The sequence below is a fragment of the Musca domestica genome, unplaced genomic scaffold (genome assembly GCF_030504385.1).
Source record: "Musca domestica strain aabys unplaced genomic scaffold, Musca_domestica.polishedcontigs.V.1.1 29, whole genome shotgun sequence".
NCBI classification, from domain to species: Eukaryota; Metazoa; Arthropoda; class Insecta; order Diptera; family Muscidae; genus Musca; species Musca domestica.
In genome coordinates this window covers 6,366,035-6,387,485 of record NW_026712296.1, presented here as the reverse complement: position 1 = coordinate 6,387,485, position 21,451 = coordinate 6,366,035, and the positions used below count along the sequence as shown (strand labels likewise).

The 21,451-nt window shown below is 33.5% G+C and overlaps 2 protein-coding genes across 2 annotated transcripts in view; both read right to left on the bottom strand.

Moving 5' to 3' along the window:
- The window catches only part of LOC101901795 (ammonium transporter Rh type A), a 59,331-nt gene that overhangs the window by 19,115 nt on the left and 18,765 nt on the right, over positions 1-21,451 (bottom strand). Inside the window, exons 2-4 of the mRNA XM_005182240.3 lie at positions 17,013-17,181; positions 9,114-9,279; positions 6,438-6,699 (exon numbers count right to left, since the gene is read on the bottom strand). Coding sequence (XP_005182297.1) covers positions 6,438-6,699; positions 9,114-9,279; positions 17,013-17,181 — 597 coding nt within the window. The remainder of the gene's footprint in view (positions 1-6,437; positions 6,700-9,113; positions 9,280-17,012; positions 17,182-21,451) is intronic.
- On the bottom strand, positions 11,680-13,943 carry LOC109612359 (uncharacterized). Its single transcript, XM_059124426.1, has 2 exons — positions 11,871-13,943; positions 11,680-11,790 (listed from the first exon to the last, which is right to left on the bottom strand). Exon 1 carries the CDS (start codon positions 13,764-13,766, stop codon positions 11,955-11,957), a length of 1,812 nt encoding a protein of 603 aa, XP_058980409.1. The 5' UTR covers positions 13,767-13,943; the 3' UTR covers positions 11,680-11,790; positions 11,871-11,954.

The window sequence follows — 21,451 nt, the reverse complement described above, 5'->3', positions numbered from 1 at the left end:
AAGAACAAGTGAAACAGCAGTAAGTTCGGACGGTCCGAACTTTGAATACCCTCCACCATTTGGAACGAATTTGGTAATTTTCAAAAAAATTAAATCCGTTAAAAATTTTATTAAAATCTTAAAAATACCGAATGTAGCTGTTAGATTAGGGTCTATACGACGACATAGACCTGCATAGGTAACTTTTGTCATAAGCCATTATACGAAGACGTGGAGCGGCACAGACATTTTTTTGTCTTAGGCTGTACTTCAAATACCAAATTTGAAACAATTCCGGTGAATAATGTAGCTAAAATCATCAAAATACCGGATATAGGGAGGTACCATATCAGGGCTATAGGAAGACCTGGACCTAGACAATTTTCTGTCGTAGGCTGTAGTACCTATTAGGAACTTGAAATATGTAATTTCAAACCATTTCGGTGAAAAGTGCACCTATAATCGTAAAAATACCAAGTAGGTATCGTCATATCGGGGCTATATGACCTGGACCTGCAAGACAATTTTTTGTCACAAGCTGTAGTACCTATTAGAAACTTTAATTACGAAATTTTTAACAATGTCAAAAATACCTAATACTGATATATGGGGTCTATACGTAGACATCATGTCATAGACTGTAGTTCCCATTACGAACTCTAAATAAGAAATTTGAAACAACTCCGGTTAATAATGATGCTGAAATCATCAAAATACCGAATATTGAGAGTTACCTTTGTTATGCGAAGTAGTTGGCATTATTACGAATTCTAACTACGAAATTTAAAGTAACTCCGGTGAATATTGTCCCTAAAATCATCAAAAATCTGTCATTTCTAAGCCATTCGTCCGACACCAGTTAAAATTATTACAGTGACAGCTCATTATATTGTTTACAAGTATACAAAAGTATTTTGGTGAGTGAATAAATCTTTTGTGTCTCGTACCACCTCTGAAGAGTTGCTTCGCTTGGCCGAAAGTGGTGAACTGCCGAATTTAGTTTTCTCCGATTAGAAAACATTCGTTGTTCGACATTCCAAAAGGACTCAGCGGCATCGCACTCAGCACCCCAAGACTGATTACAAAATGAGGTTCCTTGCTTCATATCAAGCGCGGCCAACCAGCAATGACCACCAAAATATCCGGATACCAATCCGTTGGACTATTGTGTCTGGATTATTTTGTAAAGCAAGGTTGGCACTAAAAAATACTAAAGTGTCGATCACCTCAAGTAAGCGCTTGGCCGGGAATGGGCCAAAATACCGCAGAGCAACATTCGGGCAGCGTGTGTCGGTTTCATTGGTCATTTGAAGGCCATCAGTCGTGCCAAGGAGACCAGTTCGACAAATCTAAACTTATTCTAAAATTTGATGCTATTTCCGACATTTTTAGATTTCATTCAATAAAATTAAAAAAAAAAAAATGCAAAAATTATGACGTCTTATTTTTTGCAGTTTTTTTTGTCTCACCCTGTATATACTTTGTTATGTCTAGAATTATTTTTTCGAGGAGTTACAAACGGAATAACGAACTTAATATATCGTCCATACTATGTATGGTGGAGGGTATAAAAATGACTTCAATTTTGGGTCAATTTTTCCTTTCGATTATAAATTTTATAATGCACACATATCCTAAATTTGGGATTTGGGTACAATTCGTTGAAAAAATCCCTATACTAAAATCCCACATATCATATTTTTAGGTTTCAAACTACTGTGCTTTAAATTAATCCACTTTTGTTAGTACCATTAGTACATTAGGATTAGAGTTGCAACTTGCAACAATTTGTTGATTGTGTTGAGGTTGGCATTATACAATTTAAAGTGCTTTATACGTTACTCTATAGATGTAATGCATTTAGAGTATTATTTGTTTTTTTTTCATTTTTTCTGTCTCACTTTTCACAGCAGACCCCCAAACATTGTGTTGTTTTCCATTTAGTGGTCAACAGAGAGTAGAGACCAACCATTAGTTCCGTTACCATAGTTTAGTTATAAGAATTAAATTACGATCGAAATAGATTGCCGTAACACAATTTAAAGTCCTTTATATATGACGTTGTAATGCTCTTAAAATTTTAATTGATTTTGTTGTTGTGGCCCGTTCTTACGTTACACATAATAGTACCTATTAAGTGGCAAGGGTAAGGCTAAAGTATAATTTTTACTATTGCTAAGGAGTAGAAACAATCGGCACCACAACCTTTTGAAATGAATTTGCACGTTACACATAATAGTACCTATTAAGTGGCAAGGGTAAGGCTAAAGTATAATTTTTACTATTGCTAAGGAGTAGAAACAATCGGCACCACAACCTTTTGAAATGAATTTGATACATAAGATGTGCCTTTTTATACCCTTCACCATAGTATGGAGGGTATATTAAGTTTTTCATTCCGTTTGTAACACCTCGAAATATACATTTTAGACCCCACAAAGTATGTATATTCTTGATCAGCATAAAATTCTATGTCTATTTGTCCGTCCGTCCGTCCCTATGTCCCACAAAATAAAGAAGGTTGATAAAATACTACTCAAATGTATATTATGTCTACAGGACTTTTGGTATTTATATTCTGATCAGCATAAAATTCTATGTCCATTTGTCCGTCCGTCCGTCCCTCTGTTCGTTTGCGGAAATCACTCTAGCTTCCGAAATTATTCACCGGAATTATTTCAAAATTGGTATTTGATGTTCGTTATGGATACTACAGCCTAACACCGAAAATTGTCTGTGCAGGTCCACGTCTTCGTATAGCTCTATATTGCCATATCCCATATAACGAAATACTTGTTTGAGTAGAGATTCAAACCCGTATTAAAAATTCACAATTTGTTTTGTTTGACAACATTTTTTAATCAACACTAAATTTTCACACTTTCAAGGTTTCTTATATTATTATTTTTTTCCTTTTTCGGAAAGAACAATGTTTACCTTTTACTCCAAATAGTCTTCAAAATCTTTCTTCTTGAAGTTTGCCGAGGATAATATTAGTAAAACCATTGCAGAATGGACCCACATCCAATTTTCTGTCCCAAAATATCCATATGTAAACCCTAGAAACCAATAGTGACCTCAATATAAAATTTCAGAATTTCAGCTCTATTAATACCAATACCAAATTAGAAACTTTTAGAACTCATATCTAAAACAGGTTACATCTCTCTATCCTAGACACCAACAGGGATTCAAAATGAGACAATTTAGTATTTTTCGATAAATTATAGAACGCTTTTACAAAACCACCACAAGATACCACCAGAAACCTCAACATCAAATTTCGGGATTCCAGCTCTATACATTTACTCAATACCAAACTAAGTACTATTTAGTACTTTTTCACATTTACAGAATCATATTCATATCTCGGTTCCAGATACCAACAGAGACCTCAATGTCAAATTTGAGGATTACTGCCCTATCGCTTCACCCAACACCATTTAGTACTTTTTGTAAATATCAAATTTCAGAATTTTTTCTCAATACCTTCAGCAAAGTGCTAATTTAGTACCATTCAGTGTTTTGCGTACAATTATAGTGCACACTTCCGAAGCCACGTCCATATCTCAATTTCAGATACCAAGAGAGACCTCAATATCAAATTTGTGAATTCCACCCAACGCGGGGTGAAGGGACCCCATGCCAAATTTTGTACCATTTTGTACTTAGGGTACAATTATAGAACACATTTCCGAAATCAACTCCATATGACCAGGCTACACATGAACAACGACACCAGTACCAAATTTCAGATTTAAAGCTCTTTTTTTCACCAAATCCAAATTGTACCAAATATAGTACCATTCAGTACTTTTTGTACACTTCTAGTACACATTTCCAAAAAACAACCTCTTTATCAAAAACCTACCTACCACCAAAAGGGACCACAATACAAAATTTCTAAATTTGGTACCATTTAGTACAGTTTGCGTCATGCCCAATTTCAAATTTTTAGTTCTATCCGCTCACATAATGCCAAATGGTACCATTTTCAAAGTTTTGTATCATTTTAGAACTTTTCGCAAATTTAAAGTTCAATTTTCTAAAAATACTTTGGTACCAGCCATCCTGCACTCCACCCGTGACTCTCATTCCAAAGTTAAAAATTCGGAATCGGTTCAAATTTAGATATAGCTCCCATATATGTCTTCAACCGATGTCGTGTTAATTGTGCACCAAATGACCAATATCAGTCCAAATGTTTGGAATTTTGGCACACCGGACCGAAGTCTTGAAGCAAGTACATCAAACTTGAAGAAAATCTGTTCAGATATGGCTTCAGCTCGCATATACATGTTTTATCCGATTTGGTGTATAAGTCCCTTACATTCGTAATATGCACTCCACAACAATGATGTTTGGTATCAGCTATGGCCCAGAAATACCTCTGCCAAATTATATCAAGATCGGTTTAGATATAGCAATATCTCCCACATATATATTTAACCGATTTCGGGATAATAGTGCACCAATTGGCCAATATCAGTCCAAATTACTGGAATTTTGGTATATCCGACCGAATTCAGTCGCGAACCAAGTACATCAAATTTGGCTCCCATATATAAGTTTCATACGATTTGGTCTTTAAGTATCTAACATTCGTAATTTTCATTCGACAACAATGATATTGGGTACCAGATATATTAAAGAGCTCGGAAATATCTTTGCCAAATTTTATCGAGATCGGCTATGATTTGGATATAGCTCCAATATTTATCCTTAATTCGATTTCAGGTTTATTGTGCAAATAATGGCTAATATCAGCCTAAATGGAATGAATTTCGGGACGTACGTTTCCATTTGGCGGAACACGACTGCGATACATATTTTTCTCGGTATAAAAGAAAAAAACTTCTCCGCCAAATTTAGTGAAAATCGATTCAGAATTATAGCTGCTCGAAAGCCCAATGTTGATAGGTATTTAGTAAGATTTACTTCAAATAAGGTTTATTAAATATGCATAGTGGTCGATTTGACGATGTCCGTCTTTCTGTCCGTCTGTCTGTCTGTCTGTCTGTCTGTCCGTCTGTCTGTCTGTTGAAATCACGATTAGCAGAGCAATTGGTATTGTGTCTAGGATGGTTGGTATTGAAAATGAGATATATCGGTCCACGTTCTGGTATAGTCCCCATATAACGGTACCTCCCGATATTCGGTATTTTGATGATTTATGCCACATTTTTTCACGGATTTGTCTGGAAATTGGTATTTGTAGGTCATAACGGGTCCCTGAGCGTGTGGCAAAACATTGCATGTATAGGTCCACGTTGTGGTATAGCCCCCATATAAAGGTACCTCCCGATATTCGGTATTTTAGTTTTTTTGCCACATTTTTTCACGGATTTGTCTAAAAATTGGTATTTGTAGGTCATAATGGTTTCCAGCTCCGGTGGCGAAACATTGCATGTATGGGTCCATGATTTGGTATAACCCCCATATAACGGTACCTCCCGATATTCGGTAATTTGATGATTTTTGCAACATTTTTTCACGGATTTGTCTGAAAATTGGTATTTGTTGGTCATAATGGGTCCTAGTTCGTGTGGCGAAACATTGTAATTATAGGTCCACGTTTTGGTGTAGCCCCCATATAACGGTACCTCCCGATATTCGGTAATTTGATGATTTTTGCCACATTTTTTTACTGATTTGTCTAAAAATTGGTATTTGTGGGTCATAATGGGTCCTAGTTCGTGTGGCGAAACATTGTATTTATAGGTCCACGTTTTGGTATAGCCCCCATATAACGGTACCTCCCGATATTCGGTAATTTGATGATTTTTGCCACATTTTTTCACTGATTTGTCTAAAAATTGGTATTTGTGGGTCATAATGGGTCCTAGTTCGTGTGGCGAAACATTGTAATTATAGGTCCACGTTTTGGTGTAGCCCCCATATAACGGTACCTCCTGATATTCGGCATTTTAATGGTTTTTGCCACATTTCTTCTAATGTTTCTTTTACCCTAAGGTGGAGGGTATTAAAAGTTTGGCCCGGCCGAACTTAATGTTTTTTTACTTGTTTCTAATTAATATTGTAGTGCAATGCTCTTCAATGTTCCATTATTTGACTGCTCAAAGTCTGTGGTCATTAATAATGCCGAAACTTTAACTAAATATTCAAATTACTTTACCCGTTTTTCGAAACTTAAGCAACATACATATATTAATTTTTTTGCATACAATTTTGTATTTTAGCCCGAATCTTTATTGTTGTTCCTTACAACCTCTGTGTCGGCCCTGGCATTTTATCATGAATCGCACGTAAACATTTAAGTGTTCTTTTCTGTTTCTCTGTGAATCTATTCTGTTATATTCTGCTCTGTCTATGCCAGTTCGGCTATGTGCTTGCTGACAGGACATATATCGATATGTCATACTTGCTGCTACAACATATGACATTCCGGCCCAAGACAGTGATATGCATGTTACAGTAAATGAGAAATACGTGCTTACCTGTTGCAGCTGCTAATGACAAATACGTGTTCAAAATGGCTCGCTCTTGGCCAGTGCCATCGGCTAAAACCGAATTAAAACTTGGCCAATAAATCCACAGGAATAGTGTGCCAACCATAGCAAACATGTCTGATGTATAGGTGGGTCCTTCATATTTGCCTGCATCGTTTTGATCCTTGGTGGGGCGCAGCATTAGACTGACAGCTAGACCGAAATATGCGCCAAAGGCATGGACGGTAATTGAACCACCAACATCGCAAATCTGCATAAAATGCCACAAAAATGGATTAGATAATTTATTATTCATGCTCTTTAAATATTTAACGAGTTGTCCTTTATTATATAAAATGGCAGATTTGCAGATTTATTTCCAAATGATTAGACAAATTTTATGGATAACATTGATGCAATAAATGGTATGGCGGCGAATTGAAAATAAAAAAATGGGAATAAGACAAACACTTGCAATTTACCAAAAAGGTTTATACTATATCATATTTTAAGTATTTAAAGGCTTAAAGCACTATATCTAACAGTAATTTGGAATTTTAGTTTCACCCTGTAAACATTTTTTGAAAAACCGGTCTCCTATTTTGTACGTCTCCCACTATGGGTCTGCATATACGTCTGTGGAAATCATTCTAGTGGGATCGGTCTGCGTGGTCATGCGCACGTTGTATCTGAAATTTTTTTATATCCTACACCACACAGCGGTAGGGGTATTATTTCTTTTGTGTTTTTGTTTATAACATGGAGAAGGAACTGAAATAGACCCTTAGTTACTTTTGAAGATCTTCATAGAATCACTTTCTGAGTCAATTTATGCATGTCAGTCCGTCTGTCCATGTATTTTTATAAACATAATTTAGTTCGAATTTTTTATACGATTGAGAGAAATTTTCCAAAAGATATTTGTTTGGCACAAGGACGAACTCTATTGAAATGGGTGGAAATCTGTACATATTTAGATATAGCTCCACATATATCTTCAACCGATTTCGGGTTAATTGTGCACCAAATGACCTGAATTTTGGTACATGCCACCGAATTCGCTCTAGAAGCAAATCAAATTTGGAGAAAATCGGTTCAGATATAGTTATATATAGCTCTCTTATATATGTTTCATCCGATTTGGGGTTTCAAGTCCCTCACATGCGTAATTTGCTCTCCAGAAGAATGATATTTGGTACCGGACATCAGATACTGCTCGAAAATACCTCTGTCAAATTTGATCGAGATCGGTTCAGATTAGGATATAGCTTCCATATATATCTTCATCCGATTTCAGGTTTTTTTGAGCACCAAATGGCTAATAACAGCCCAAATGAAATGCGTTGTGGATGTAACTCAGCCTTAAAGCAAGTGCTACAAATTTGGTGAAAATCGGTTCAGATATAGCCATAGCTCCTATATATATGTAGATGACCATCTTGTGGAAATATTTAATATTAGCAAAGGTATATTTGCCAAATTCTCCATACAACTGTATAGTTTTTTTGAGTTTTGAAGCTTTGAGTTTTTTGAGCTTTAGTTAAATTACACCCAAAACAGGTTGAAACGTATCAGTTAGTTTTGCTGACAGATGTATACCCTCAGTCAGTTCATTTACATATATTTTACATATATTTTGACCTAAGTGTGAAATAAATAACACAAAGTGCCAATTTTGGACTATTCGAGCAGTTCCTTCATATAATATTTTTTAAAAAACCGAAGTGTTCCACTCACTCTTCATCTAATATTTGTCTCCAATTTTATGCCAATAATTGGTAATCGAAATTTTAACCCTTTGTGGCGGAGGTACGAGAAGGAGTAGTCCATATTCACATCAGATCTTTGGTTGAGAGACGTATTTGGATATATCAAGTTCGAAAAGAATCGCTGACTTGTTTCGCTAGTTATGAGAGACATAAATATTGAAATATAGATATTTATCAATTGTGGGGGAGGTACCAGAAGTGGTAGCCGAAAACTAACTTCTTCTCACCAAATATTGTGTTGGAAATCAAAAATTGGGATGTGTGAAATTTAACTAGAATCGGATACACTTTGTGGGAAAGGTACCGTATGGAGTAGGCCGACATATTCCAGAAAGAAACCGAAATTTATTTCGCATTATTGTTATTATTATTAAAAATTGTTACCTTTTGTGGAAGATGTAGCAATAGAAGTGTTCCGAAAGATCCCATCTTCAGCCAATTAAAATATTGGGGTGTGAGAAATTTGAGGGGAATCGGATGCTTATTTCGCATTTTATGATAGTTATAATTATTCGAAATATTGACCCGTAGTGGAGGAGGTTTCATAAGAAGTGGACCGATATTGTCCATCCCCGAATTTGATATAACTTTGAATTTGAATTTGATATAATAATATTACGATGCAGCAAGTTGGCACCAAATCGGATGCTATCTTCGAGAGATATCCGGAGAGACGGATATCCCTAGATCGACTCCTAATGTCCTAAAACGGATTTGGCCCAAACAGATCTAGGGTCCAAAACCGTTATTTTAATGAGGCACGTTTTTGACAAAAAACTATTGAAATTTCCAAATCCACATGCTATATACTTTCGTAATACAGCCGTAGACCACATTTAAGGGTGAAGCTAGATTTATAAAATATAACCTTATTTGCGGTGAATATATATAGAAAAAAAAAATATAATTTACTTACACTCAAAATGTCCAATGCAACGTATTCATTAACGGCAAACAATGCAATTTCGAATAAAGCCATAAATAACAATTGTATGGGCGTGGTTCGACCCAATAAGGCGCCCATACTAATGAGTGGCACAGCCGCAGCGATATCGGCATCAATTATGTTTTCCAATGAAAGACTGAAATAATATCCAAAAAAGAAAAAGAATGAAATAATATAAATAACGTCAAATATAATTTAGGAATGGGATGCACTAATTTCAATGCATTAGTCAAAGTTCAAAAAACGTCACAAAATTTCTCAAAATAAAATCAAAAATCTTCAATTTTTTTTGAGTAAATTTTTGATACATCTTATAATATTCGAATAAAAAGAAATGAGTTTGATTGTCACCAATAACTTTTTTTTTAAATATTTGATTTACTGGGGAGATTACAATTGTATGGGTTTTTTGTTAATTTTGTTAATGTTAATTTTAAGTATGCTTTCCTTAATGTGGAGAATATTCAAAATTAACATTAGAAAGAAGGTCTTATATGGAGCCTATGTCAAGTAGGTAAGAGCGTTTTTCTGTAATTAAAAATTGGAAAAATTCTGATAGAGGATATATGTGATTATATGTAATTTATAACTTAACTAGCTGAACCGGGTGGGCTTCGGAACCCTATTTGATTGATTTTAAAAATTGTTGGTTTAAAAAACAAAAATAAAACAAGTTCAAAAATTTAAAAACTTAATTATTGTAATACTTTAATGCGTAAACAAACAAATAGCTCAGTTCACTAAAGCGTGATCATGCCAGGGACAGCTGACCATGGGAAAAACAGGAACATGCTAAATTTAGGTAACGAAGGGTTTGTCATTCGGATTTATTAATTCCAAAGGAAATGCCAAACGTGCAGGGAACTGCAATCTTTTGAAGCTGAGTGGCATTTCTGTTGAAATTAGAGAATTTAGACCAAATTCATATTTCACTGAAATTGGTGCTTCAAATATGTGAAATCGGCCGAGAATATATATATATGGGAGCTATATCCAAATCTTAAGCGATTTGCAATTAATTTGTCAAATTTATTATTGTAACAAAATTCCGCCACACATTCTGAAATCGACCGAAATATACATATGAGAGCTATATCCGAATCTGAACCGATTTCAACACAATTTGGCAAATGTATTTTCGTTTCAAATTTAACCCGATTTCAATATAATTTGGCATTTTTTGTTTTTGGCACCAAATTTCGTCCCTCTGTACGAATTTTATTAGAATCGGACACACATATCGCGTGGTGTTCATGAAATATGTAAAATCGGCCGAAAATATATATGGGAGCTATAAATAAAATTGAACCGATTTGAATATAATTTGACAAATTATGTTTTCTACCAAATTTAGTCACACATGCCGAATTTCATTGGAATCGGACATACCAATCGTGTTTGGTGCATCAAATAAACGAAATCGGTCGAATATAAAATTATGAGCTATATCCAAATCTGTACCGATTTAATATAATTTGGCAAATTTATTTTTTAAGAAATTCCGTCACAAATTTCAGATTACGTTGGAATCGAACAAACATATATATGGGAGAGCTATATCCAAATCAGAACCAATTTCAATATAATTCGGCAAATTTATTTTCTGAACAAATTCCGTCACTCTTTCCGAATTTCATTAGAATCGGACAAGTTTTTTCGTGATGGGTGCATGAGATATGTGAAATCGCCCGAAAGTATATATGGAAGCTATACCCAAACCTCAACCGATTTCAATATAATTTGACAAAAATTATTTTAAAAATTTTAAATATTAAATTTTAAATTTCATTGAAATTGAGGATACATATCGTGTTTGGTCCATCAAATACATTAAATCAGCAGAAAACATAATGGGAGATGTATCAAAATCTGACCCCATTTCTTTATGATTTGACAAATTTATTTTTGTATCGAATTCCGTCACACATTCCAAATTTGATTAATAGATGAACCTCCGATTTTGATGCTATATCTCTAGTTCCAAGTGGAGTTTGAAAAATTTATGTAGCCTATGTTACTTTAAGTCGGAGCTGTAGTATATGTGGATATTTTCGGGAAAATCTGTTTAGCAGTTTTTGAGTCTATAAATTAAAGACAATCAAACTTTCAAATATTTTCCTTTCTTTTGTTGAAAATAAAAAAAAAAACTAAAAGGTGCTCCTCAATGTTGAATTGTGGCTTTCAACGCCTGTTATGCACTGGAAGCAATGTAGTTGTTGTAGGAAATAAGCCGAATGCTACAAAAAAAAGATTTGCTGTTGAAAAAATGGTCCAGTAGAACATGCGTCGAACTGTGATTGTTAAGGTGTTTTATTCGCATATGCTTAATCGCAATAACTTCAAAATTAATACGAACGGTCTTTGTAAGGCCTCATCCACACCATGAGCCACTTAATCAACAGCAAAACACGTCGCACAGTGAAGAGTGTGTGTTGGTGTCTGGCTATCTTTTTCACTACAAATTTCAGATCATTTAGCTCAACTCAAAATAAATATAACCCAAAAAAAAACACATTAATTTTCATACTATCTATTTATAAATAATAAGATTTTTTCGAGCTTTAGGCCATTTTCGGATTTATTTTATTGATTACAATAATATGTTCCCAATATTTCGCAATTATCAAATTGCATCTTCAGGGGCAATCTATTTTAGAAAACATAATTATTAGTATCACAGCATTTTGTTATGGGCACAATTATTTTCCAAAAAAAGAGATTTCTTACATTTACATAAAATTGTCAGATTTACTTAACAGCTAATGTAGTTTTTACTACCATTGTCTGGTGTTATTATTGCACTGATTATTTCTACGTATTGCACGATCTCTTCTTTGTCAAGTGTCGATAACAATAAGCTGCATTATCGGTGTCGCTTTTGTAATTGATCTTTTTGTTTGTTGGTATGTTATTTATATGCAGCATCTCCAATGTTAACCTTCTGTTGTAGTTGTTCTCCGCCTGTAATACTCGTATTTTGTCAAAGTTTGGTATGTGGTTGTTAAGTTTACAGTGTTCCGCAAGTGCTGTTTTTTGAATATTGTTTTGGCTCCTTAATTTAATGTCTGATTTATGTCCCGATATTCTAGTTTTTAATTTGTTTTTTGTGGTACCAACATATATTTTTCCACATTTTTCGTCTTTTGTTCCATCACATTCAATGCTATATATTACATTGTGTCTCTCACTTAACGGAATTCTACTTTTGGTATTAGTAAATAAACTTTTTAGTGTATTGTTTGTCCGTGTTGCTATTTGCAGTTTATCCTTGTCATATAAATCGGAATTTTGGAATCTCTCAGATAATCCAGGAATATAAATCATTGATTTGTAATATTTTTCTTGAGATTTGTCCTTAGATTTCGGTATATTATATTCATTTATTAATTTTTCAATTAATAATTTTGGAAAACAGTTTTTGGACAGTATTTTTCGTATTTTGTTTTTATTAGTTTCGTGGAATTTATGGTCGCTAATATTCAATATTCTGTTTATAAGATTCCTACCTGTGTTAATAATCATTTGTTTTGGATGTTTCGAGTGGAAATTTAATATGCGACTCGATGCCGTCGGTTTTTGATACCAGTTCATTTCTATTTTATTGTCCTTTCTCATTACAAGTGTGTCCAGATATGGGATGGAACCATTATGCTCCTTTTCAATGGTAAATTTAATATTTTTGTTGAAATTATTGAAAGTCGTCAATGTTTCTTGTATTGCATTTTCCCCAACAATCATAAATAAATCGTCTACATACTTTGTTAATATCACAGGTTTCGTCTTAAGTTTTTCCATGCAGGTGTCAAGTAGTTTCTCCATCACTATATCAGCTACAATCGGAGAAGCTGGTGAACCCATAGGTAGTCCTTTCTTTTGTTTGTATATTCTGCCCTCATATTGAAAATATCGATTATCTTTAATACAAAACTTTAGAATACTTAAAAATAAGCTCTTTGACATATTGGTGTATTCCTCAATTTCGTTCCATCTTTTCTCTATTATTTCTAGTCCCAGGTCCACAGGTATACTTGGAAAAAGTGACACAACATCAAATGAGACCATCTGCTCTTCGTCTTTAATCGTCAAGTTTTTAATCTTATCTCTAAATTGCATCGAGTCACTTACATTGTATTTGGAGTTTTTGGTCAGATTTTTTAGAATATTTACCACATATTTGCATAATTGTATTGAAGGTGAGTTAACCGATGAGCATATAGGTCTCAAGGGGAAATTTTCTTTATGAATTTTGGGTAGTCCGTATAGTCTTGGTGCTATAGCCACGTCAGTTTTCAGACATTTTTTCTCTGCCGTCGATAGTATATTGTTTTTAAACAATTCTTCCACGAGTTCATTGTTTTTCTTGGACAAGTTAGATGTGGGGTCTTTAATTAATCGTTGGTAAGTCATCATGTCACCTAATATCTCATTCATTCTTTGTTGATAATCATCTTTATACATTGCTACTGTCACATTACCCTTATCCGCATTTAAAATTAAAATATTTTTATTTTGTTTCAAAAATGTTTTGCTGTGAGCCACTGTTGTGTTAATAAATTTGTCTCTGTAGCTATCTCTCATTTTGTTTAGATGTGAGTCTAGCATTGTTGTAAATTTGGTTCTCATTATTTCTTGTTGCTCTTTGTCGTTGTTTGTTTGTATGATGTCGTCGCCGTCAGCAATGACTTTGAATAGTGGAAAGTTCTGTTTGCTAGTTGGTAATCCAAATTTTTCTCCTAACGAGAGTAACCATTTTACATCTTTTGGGAATTCTACGTTAGTTTTATTCACGAACCAGCCATCGTTGAGAGTGATGTTTAGTTCTCTCATTTGGTTTTCTTTTAGTTTGTCAAATTTTCGTTGTTGGACTATTTTGGTTTTGTTGTGTGTTCTTGACATAATTATGTTTTCGTTGTCGTGAATGTTATCAAAATCCTCTTTCCTCATTTGGCTATTTAGACGTTCATCTAGTGCTTGTAGTTCTTTGTTTTTATATTCAAGTTGTTTATGTTTTTGTTGTATCACTAAACTAAGGATTTTGTTCTGAAATATATCTATGTGTTTTTTTATAGTGTTTGGAATGTGATGAAAGTATGGAGTTTTAAAAATATTGTATATGTTTTTCATTGCATTTTTTATGAAGTTAGGTATAATTCCATGATTACGGCAGCGTATGAGAAAGGTTAACGTTGTTTTTATTTTTTCAATTTTTACCTTCATATTTTTGTGTCTGTTTATGCTGTGTCGTATGTTGTTATTTGTTTTCTTGTAGATCATGATTATGGTTTTTGGCGTGCTCTCCGTGTTTTAATTATCTTGAGAAATGGTTGTTTATCGGCCTTTTTATTTGATTTATAAATAATAAGATTTTTTCGAGCTTTAGGCCATTTTCGGATTTATTTTATTGATTACAATAATATGTTCCCAATATTTCGCAATTATCAAATTGCATCTTCAGGGGCAATCTATTTTAGAAAACATAATTATTAGTATCACAGCATTTTGTTATGGGCACAATTATTTTCCAAAAAAGAGATTTCTTACATTTACATAAAATTGTCAGATTTACTTAACAGCTAATGTAGTTTTTACTACCATTGTCTGGTGTTATTATTGCACTGATTATTTCTACGTATTGCACGATCTCTTCTTTGTCAAGTGTCGATAACAATAAGCTGCATTATCGGTGTCGCTTTTGTAATTGATCTTTTTGTTTGTTGGTATGTTATTTATATGCAGCATCTCCAATGTTAACCTTCTGTTGTAGTTGTTCTCCGCCTGTAATACTCGTATTTTGTCAAAGTTTGGTATGTGGTTGTTAAGTTTACAGTGTTCCGCAAGTGCTGTTTTTTGAATATTGTTTTGGCTCCTTAATTTAATGTCTGATTTATGTCCCGATATTCTAGTTTTTAATTTGTTTTTTGTGGTACCAACATATATTTTTCCACATTTTTCGTCTTTTGTTCCATCACATTCAATGCTATATATTACATTGTGTCTCTCACTTAACGGAATTCTACTTTTGGTATACAAAAGCGACACCGATAATGCAGCTTATTGTTATCGACACTTGACAAAGAAGAGATCGTGCAATACGTAGAAATAATCAGTGCAATAATAACACCAGACAATGGTAGTAAAAACTACATTAGCTGTTAAGTAAATCTGACAATTTTATGTAAATGTAAGAAATCTCTTTTTTGGAAAATAATTGTGCCCATAACAAAATGCTGTGATACTAATAATTATGTTTTCTAAAATAGATTGCCCCTGAAGATGCAATTTGATAATTGCGAAATATTGGGAACATATTATTGTAATCAATAAAATAAATCCGAAAATGGCCTAAAGCTCGAAAAAATCTTATTATTTATAAATCAAATAAAAAGGCCGATAAACAACCATTTCTCAAGATAATTTTCATACTATCTCAAATTTGTACACATACATTCCTGACTGGTAGAAATTAAAAAAAAAATAAAAAACTTTGCAATGCTGTCCTGCATACATGCATGTATGTACAATTATTTTTACAACAAAATTTTTCCGTGAATTGCCAAAAAAAAACGCGTGTCGCTCAAAAAAAGCAAGTAAGAAAGCAGCCAAGTTCGGCCGGGCCGAACTTTTAATACCCTCCAACATTTTGCAGGATCTTTAATAATTTAAAAAAAAAAACAATCCGTCGAAAAATACCACTTAAATGTAAACCGTTACATCGAGATTTTCGAAGACGTATACCTGAATAAGTAATTTTTTATCATAGGTTGTAGTACCGATTCCGAAGTTCAAATATAAAATTTGAAACAATTCCGGTGTACAATGTTGTTAATATCATCAAAATACCGGATGAAGGGAGGTACCGTTATATGTGGGCTATGCGAATACGTGGACCTGCATAAACAATTTTCTGCCAAAGGTTGTGGTACTCATTACGAGCTTCAAACTAAAACTAAATACGAAATTTTAAAAAATTCCGGTCAAAAATGTCGCTAAAATCTTCAGAATACCATACATCAGAGTGTACCGTTATATGGTGCCTATATATCGTGGACCTATATAGACAATTCCCTTCCAGGGGATGAAGTACTCAGAAGAAATTCCTTGTGTGGATTTATAGACAATTTCGTTATATGGGTGATATACGATATCGTGGGCCTATATAGACAATTCTCCTACAAGGGATAAAGTACTCAGAAGCAACTCCAGATACTGAAAAATTTGGCTACAATCATCAAAATATCAAATTTCGGGAGGTACCGTTATATGGGGGACGTAAGATAACGTGGACCTATATAGACATTTCCCTTCACGGGGTAAACTAGCCACGAAAAACTCCTTGTGTACAATTTCATACAATTCCATTCACAAATTTGGTTATATATATCCCATCTTCGAACTTGACTTGCCTGCAGACAAAAGACAGATCGGTGAAAAATTTTAGCTTCTTATCTTTATTCGTTTTGACTCTAGAGTGATTACAACAAACGGACAGTGCTAAATCTTAGAATTTTACGCTGGTCAAGAATATATATACTTTCTTTGGTCTGAAATTATTATTTCGATGAGTGACAAACGGAATTACGAACTTAATATACCCTCCATACTATGTATGGTGGAGTGTATAAAAGAGGAATTTTTCATAAAGAATATCTATGGAGAACTCAGGAGTTGGTGTGGTTACATGCCAAAAAACATTCACGTACAAGTGGTGGGAAAATTCCATCATAGTTTTTAGCAGACCACTCCATATATTGCCAAAATTAATTCTTTTATTGAATATACACGGTTAATTTAAACAATTGACAAAGGTTGCTACGTTTCATGTTTCTGCTGTCAATTAAATAGAAAATATTTTCATTTCTGTTTACTTACTCTATTTTGCCATCCTCCATTTTCAGGAATCCTTTCATTAGCACCGACCATTGTATAACCAATGAAGCTAGGAAGAGTGTATATCCAGTAGCACTGTAACCGTACTTTCTCAGAAATGTCATGAGGAAACCAAAGCCCACGAATATCATAACTTGTATATCTTGGAAATCTGAAATGATAGATGTAATTTCAATTAAGAGGTGCTCAGTTTCGTTCTGTCTGAAAAGCTTAACATTGTAAATTTACTAATTAAAATATGTTTCATTTGTGGAAGTTGAAGGGCAGACTTGTAAATGACTAATTATCATTTGAGTCATGGGGGATTAATGTGCACATATATTTGTATGTATATTTTGAACAAAAGCCACATTGTCATTAACTAAATGCATGGAAATATGAGATATCGTACAATTTGAAATAAATCATTGTTTTGTTGATATAGGTTTAAAAATTTTTCGATTCACCTACTGCTACCACCTAAAAAAGCTGCTGACATTTGAAGAACGATTTCGGGGTTATATAGCATCGCCATCGCTATATAAATTTTTAAAATTCAACTGGAAACTGAAGATATAGCATCAGAATCGGGGGTACCTCTAGAAAATTTAGTTTTTGAATACTATTGATCAGTTATAGATAAAGTCTCCGAATTTGAAATGTGTAACGGAAATCGGTACAAAAATAAATTTGTGAAATTATATTAAAATCAGTTCAGGTTTGGATATAGCTCCCATATATATTTTCGGTCGATTTCATATATTTGATGTCCCAAACACGATACGTATGTCCGATTCTAATCAAATTCGGCATGAGTGACGAAATTTGGTACAAAAATAAATTTGCCAAATTATATTGAAATCGGTCGAGGTTTGGTTATAGCTTCCATATATATTTTCGGCTGATTTCGAATATTTGATGCACCAACAATATATCTCCAATTTTAATGATATTTGGAATGCTCGATGGAATTTGGTCTAAAAATTAATTTGGTATATTACATTGAAATCGGTACAGGTTTGGATATAGCTCTCATCCCTCCCGATATTCGGTATTTTGATGATCTTTGCAACATTTTTCCACGGATTTGTCTAAAAATTGATATTTGTGGTTGGTAATGGGTTCTAACGATACCCACCGAAATTCGGTATTTTTAAAATCCTAGTCACATTAATCCACTAAATTGTTCCAAATTTGGTATTTAAGAAGTTTTAGTAGATTATAATCCTTGAAGTATAAAATTGCCAATAGAGATTCGCGTTTTGGTATCTCCCCCATACAACTGCCTCAGTCAGTTTTTTTTTGAAAAGTTTAACAGCATTATCCAAACGATCTTACTGGTATTTGAAGAAGACGTCAAGAGTCTTCATAAACGCCGGGAATTCATATATATTAAAAACTCATGTTATGCAAAGAAGAATTACGTTGAAGACAGAACTACCTGAAATCAGAGTTATCCTCACAAGGGGGCTATTTCAAAAAGTAGTCAGATATGTATCCAAAGATCTCAGTCAAATTTCAAAGCTCTATCCTAGAAATTGCGAAATATATCTCAAATTATAGGGGTCCCTTGGTATATGACCAAAGCTATATAACGGCTTTAACAGAATCCGGCATAAGAATTCAAAACTCCTTTGAAATTTTGTATAAAATATTTCGTCTTTTGACATTTTCCGACTAGAATGAAATTTTATGGTGTCAACTCGCCAAAAAGTCCGATGAAAAATTTATAAAATGGAAATATTTTCGGTTTTTTTTATATACCCTCCACAAATGGAAATATTTTCTGTTTTTTTATACCCTCCACCATTAAGTTTGTCTTTCCGTTTGTAACACCTCGAAATATAAATTTTAGACCTCACAAAGTATATATATTCTTGATCAGCATAAAATTTTATGTCGATTTAGCGATGTCCGTCCGCCTGCGTCTGTGGAAATCACTCTAGCTTCCGAACGAAATGAAGTAGGTTGACAAAATTTTACTCGAATATTACGTCTGCAGGACTTTTGGTATTGAAAATGGGCCATGTAGGTCCACGTTTTGGTATAGCCCCCGTATAATGTTACCTTCCTATTTTCGGTATTTTGGTGATTTAAGCGACATTATTCATCAAAAATGTTTCAAATTTGGTATTTGAAGTTCGTAATCCATTCTACAGCCTATGACAGAAAATTGTCCGTGCAGGTTCACGTATAGCCCCCATATAACGGCACCTCCTGATATTCGGTATTATGATGATTTTAGCGACATTCTTCACTGGAGTTGTTTCAAATTTCGTATCTGGAGTTCCTAATGCGAACTACAGTCTACAACAGAAAATTGTCTATGTAAGTCCAGGTATTCGTATAGGCTCCCTATATCAGTACATCCCCATATTCGGTATTTCGACGATTTTAGGTACAGTATTCACCGAAATTTTTCGAAATTTCGTATTTGAAATTCCTAATAGGTACTACAGCCTGTGACAGAAAATTATATATGCAGGTCCACGCCTTCGTATAGCCCCCATATAACGGCACCTCCCGATATTCGGTATTTTGATTATTTTAGCGACATTATTCACCGGAGTTGTTTCAAATTTCGTATTTGGAGGTCCACAGCCTAAGAGAGAAAATTGTCGGTGCAGGTTCACGTATACGCATTGTCCCCATGTAACATTACCTTCCGATATTTTGTATTTTGATGATTTTGGCGGCATTATTCACCGGTTTTTTTAAGTTTCGTATTTGAATATTGTAATAACTTATGCCAAAAGGTGCCTTCATACGGATCCCAATATAACAGCTATATTCAGTATTTTTAAGATTTTAACAGAATTTGTAACAGATTTAATTTAAAAAATTAAAAAAAAAAATAGATTCGTTCCAAACGGAACTTGTTAGGTTTACTTTCATAATCTACTGGATTTTACCTGCAATTATTGAAAAAAGTGAATTTTGTCGCACATTTTGTCAAATGTTAAAATATATTATCATATAATATACATTTTATTCTTCTGAGCTTTTAGCTTTAGCCGTTTCTGGGCCTGGGCGTTGATTTGGTCAATAAGTCACTTAAGTTTCTCAAAAAACAAAAAAAATAGTCTCTAAAATAGCTGTAACTAGAACTAAGATATAAAATCGTTGGGAATTGATTCGGTCAGTAATTCACTTTAGCTTCTCAAAAAAAGTCACTAATAAAGCTGTAACTAGAACTAAGAAATACAATCGTTTCACGTACTCCAGAGAACTTCAATGACTAACACAATGCAACTTATTATGGTTTTATATTTTGCTATATATCCAGTATGTATTTTATGCTAGAAGAAAATAGAGATTTTTCATCATATTTAAAACGGTTTCATTTTAAAAACCAAATAATGAAACCGCTTTAAATGTGATGAAAAACCTCTAAATTTGTAAATATAGGCAATATTCTCTTCCATACAGCATTTAGTTTTACATTTAAAAGGAAAAATTCATTCTGGACACCATGCTTGACAGTCAGCGGAGAGCTTTATACATGCGGGGGTAAAATCATAAATTATCTTAAAGAGTTGACACCATAAAATCGTTAAACGCCACTCATAGGATAATTATTCTGTACTTTACATGAACAATTTTGTGGTTTTCAGAAAAGTGCGAAAATAAATCAAAGAAACGATTTTTTTTACATATATTCTGACGGACCAAAATACCAAGCATTCGCTTCAGTTACTTGTTGCAATTTACTGCAAATAAACATGTGACGACCTAACCCATTTTTTAAATGAAATTATTTAATACAATTTAATTTAGTAAATATACGGGATGCATACATTCTGTTCATTAGACCTTCGTTTTATTTGTTACGTGCTCAAAGCAAATATCACACCTCCCAAACACATATTTGACCCTTGTCAACATCAATACAGTGGGTTAAAAAAGTATTTTGTTGAAAACCTTTGATAATATTACTATTACGTTAACTATTTTTCAATAGTATTCATTTGACTTTGATATTATAATTAAGTACTGTACAAATTATCAACATTGCTCATTATGATACACGAAATCTGGCCCTACATATTCTTATCGGCGCGTTCATGTGTTCACCGATTGCAGTGATTTAAACATCGTTAACGTTAATTTACAACACATCTAAAGTTTTTGTTTGTTTTTAAAAATAAATCAATTAAAAATAGAAGTTTGTTTGAGATAAAAAGTAAACACAGTTTGTTGTTGTTGTTGAAATGTTGATTGTTTTATACGTGTTGGTACCGAACAACAAGCGTGACAACGATAACAACACTCAGCATTTGTTCGATGTTGCAGTGTATAGTTGAAATTTTGGCGCACTGAAAATGCTATCAGGTTCTATAATAACATCGCTGTAGAAATATGTTGATGTTAAGAAAAGTTTTTCAACTGAGATTTTAAACAAGAAATTATTTGATATATAACTTTGAAGATAAGTGCTAACG